At 51.6% G+C, this 3,052-nt stretch overlaps 1 protein-coding gene across 1 annotated transcript; it reads left to right on the plus strand.

The window, feature by feature from the left end:
• The first annotated feature begins 6 nt into the window (after positions 1–6).
• TK1 (thymidine kinase 1, soluble) lies at positions 7–1,149 on the plus strand. Its single transcript, XM_009700086.1, has 5 exons — positions 7–30; positions 108–201; positions 532–621; positions 713–832; positions 953–1,149. Exons 2-5 carry the CDS (start codon positions 115–117, stop codon positions 1,109–1,111), a joined length of 456 nt encoding a protein of 151 aa, XP_009698388.1. The 5' UTR covers positions 7–30; positions 108–114; the 3' UTR covers positions 1,112–1,149.
• Positions 1,150–3,052: the final 1,903 nt, after the last annotated feature.

The raw sequence follows: 3,052 nt of genomic DNA on the forward strand, positions 1-3,052 counted from the left end.
CTGCGCCTCCGGTGTCTCCACACACGACAAGTGAGTGCCTGGGGCAGGAGGGCCCAACCCTGGAGCTGGGCTGCCTGGCTCACCCTCTTGTTCTCCCTTCCTCTCAGGAACACCATGGAGGCCCTGCCAGCCTGCGTCCTCAAGGACGTGTACCAGGAGGCGCTGGGCTCCGCGGTCATCGGCATTGATGAGGGCCAGTTCGTAAGTGCATGGACAGGGCAGGCCCCTGGGGAGCTCTGCAGGATGCAGTCTCTGCAGAGCACCCTGTGCAGGCAAAGGTCTGAATCCTCTGTAGGAGGGGATGGGAAGAAATACTCTGGGGCAGTTTGATCCTGCTGACTATGCTCGTATAGTCAAACCCTTCCCTTCCCTTAGTCCCCGCACGCTGAAGACAGCGGGACTGGAGTCTGTTTCATGGATAGGCAACATGGCTCTAATTTTCTTTGCGCCCTGTGCTGCAGTCTGGGCATTTGCTGTTGGATCCTGAGTGAAGTGCTGCCCTTCCTGACGCTGTTTCTGTGCCTCCTCTAGTTCCCGGACATCGTGGAATTCTGTGAGATGATGGCCAATGCTGGAAAAACTGTCATCGTTGCGGCTCTTGATGGGACTTTCCAGAGAAAGGTAAAACGCTTTTATTTTTTTTAGTAAAGCAGCTGCTTTGGGATCCTCACAGAACCCATCCAACAGAACCGCCCCTGTTGTCTTGGCACAGGCCTTCGGGAGCATCCTGAACCTGGTGCCACTGGCAGAGAGTGTGGTGAAGCTGAATGCCGTGTGCATGGAGTGCTACCGAGAAGCCTCCTACACAAAGAGGCTGGGAGCAGAGAAGCAGGTGAGGTCCCTTGGAACAGAAAGCCCTTCAGTAGCTTCACCTTGCCAGTCCTGCTAGTCTAGAGGGATCTCCTCAGGGGAACTGAGCTCTGCAGAGTCATTCTCCCAATTTTCTTGCCAGGTTGAAGTGATTGGAGGAGCAGACAAGTACCACTCCGTCTGCCGAACCTGCTATTTCCGCAAGCGGCCTCAGCAGCCTGGGTCGGAAAACAAGGAGAACATGCCCATGGGGGTGAAGCAGCTGGACATGGCTGCCTCCCGGAAGATCTTTGCTTCTTGACTACTGTGCTCCCACATGGGAAAAAATGAGAGGAAGGAAGCTAAGTGCTGCAGCTCCCAGACGCTAGATCTGGCTTCCTCTGCTTTTAGCAAAACTGTTAAGTGTCTTAGCTTCACCTGCCAAACCAAGCTGCCGTTCCTCTGCACCAAGTGCCAGGGAAGAGGAGGATCAACTGGACCTGATGCTGGGGGGGGTGTGCTGAAGCGGGAGTCTGACTAAAAGTGAGTTCCTTTCTCAGAGCACAGAAAAGAGACAGGTGTAGTTACCGATGCTGCCACACAAACAGGTCCAGCTGTCACAGCAAGCCAGGCTGCAGGGTTTCCGTTGCTCGCCATAGTTCTGGCCTGCTCTCCTGGTCTTCAGCGTATGTTCAGGCTAGGACTGGTTGCTGGTTCACTTGCCTGCAAATGCAACAGTTTCTTTCTCTTGTGCACTGTTGCTAAATTCCAGGTTTCTTAAGACAATGTACAGTAACTTAGTACTTTAAACCCACTTCCTTTTTTAATGCAGTCTGAGGAGATAACCCATCCCTTGTCATAGAGCTGTGGCACAACTTTTCAACTGACGCACATAGCAGCAGCCTGGCTCTCGGCACTCCCTTTGAACGATTGTGCATGGCCTGTCCGTTTGCCGTCTTGTAAATTTTTGTTGAAACAGAAGAGATGGAGAGGAAGGCTTGACTTGACAGCCTGACAGTAGGCTCTTCCTAGCTTTTGAACTTCAAAAGGGCTAGCAGTAGTCTAGTAGTAGTCTGTGTATTAAGACAGAGTCCTTTTGGAAGAACTAGACTTCACTTCGGGAAGACCCTCCTCTCCAAAATCAGGGTGGTTTTGCTCAGGTCCAAGCTTGGTGCTGCCACTTCAGTGTTTAGTTACCTGTGAAGGCTCAGGACTTGATCTGTAAAGGTTTGGGCTACTGTTTCTGTGAAGATCCAGCTACTTGGAAAAGGATTATCCATCTGGATGGATGGATGGTTCTCAACTCCGGTCATGTATCTTGCTCCCTCCTGAGCCTTCCAAGAACTCTTGAGGCTGATTCTTCCTCTGCTGTAAGTTGACTGAATGATCCTCTTCCCCCTTTGCTTGACTTGGCTTTTGGAAGGTTGGTGGGTTTTGTTGTGTTTTGGGTTTTTGGGCTTTGTGTTTTTTTCCACCCTTACTCCTTGCAAAAGTGCTTCTCCCCTGTAAGCCAGTGTCCTCAAGCTCCAAGCAGTAGCTCTTGGTTCTGGCCAGGTCAAATCTCCACGTGCAAATGCAGTGCTCTCTCTGCCTACACCCTCCGGCTGGGAGGAAATGCCTCCCTAAAAGGTTGCAAGAGCTGTCCAAAAACTCCTGCTCCCTCTGCATTACTTGAAGTGATGACAGTTGTAGTACTTGCAAGCACTTCAGTGCCTGGGCTTTCCCCTTAGGGATGGGGAAGGCAGCACTGCTGCTGGTTTAGGTTAATAAATAACTTTTAATGAGATTGTCTGTGTGTGTTTTGTACCAGACTGCTCTGAAAAGGCTTCCCTGCAGTGAACAGTGTGCACGCAGTGCAGGCTGATCACTTACAGCAGCGGCCTGTGCTAGATGTCTGGTTGCAGGGGTGTCTTGGAGCCCTCTGCTCAAACCTTCTACCAAACAGACTCTGTGAGGAGCAGGAAGAGGGCTTGCCTAAAAATAGATACCAGCATGAGTGTGCTGTTTACAGCGCAGCACTTGGCTGGAGCTGCTCTGCCACTTCCCCGCCTGGAACCCCCCACCCCAGCCCTCGGGAAAGAGAGAAGGAACTGTGTTTTGCTTTCTTAGAGAAGAAAGGCAGGTGGTGGCTAGGTGAAAAAGTTTATTCCATCTCTACAGTGACAAACAAAGAACTATTTGAACAGCAGCCCCAGCAGCGACAGCTCACATACTGCACGCTGCTGCTGGAAACGGCTTCACAACAGGTGCAGCAGGAAACACA

This window comes from Cariama cristata, unplaced genomic scaffold (assembly GCF_000690535.1).
Source record: "Cariama cristata isolate BGI_N322 unplaced genomic scaffold, ASM69053v1 scaffold25335, whole genome shotgun sequence".
NCBI lineage: Eukaryota > Metazoa > Chordata > Aves > Cariamiformes > Cariamidae > Cariama > Cariama cristata.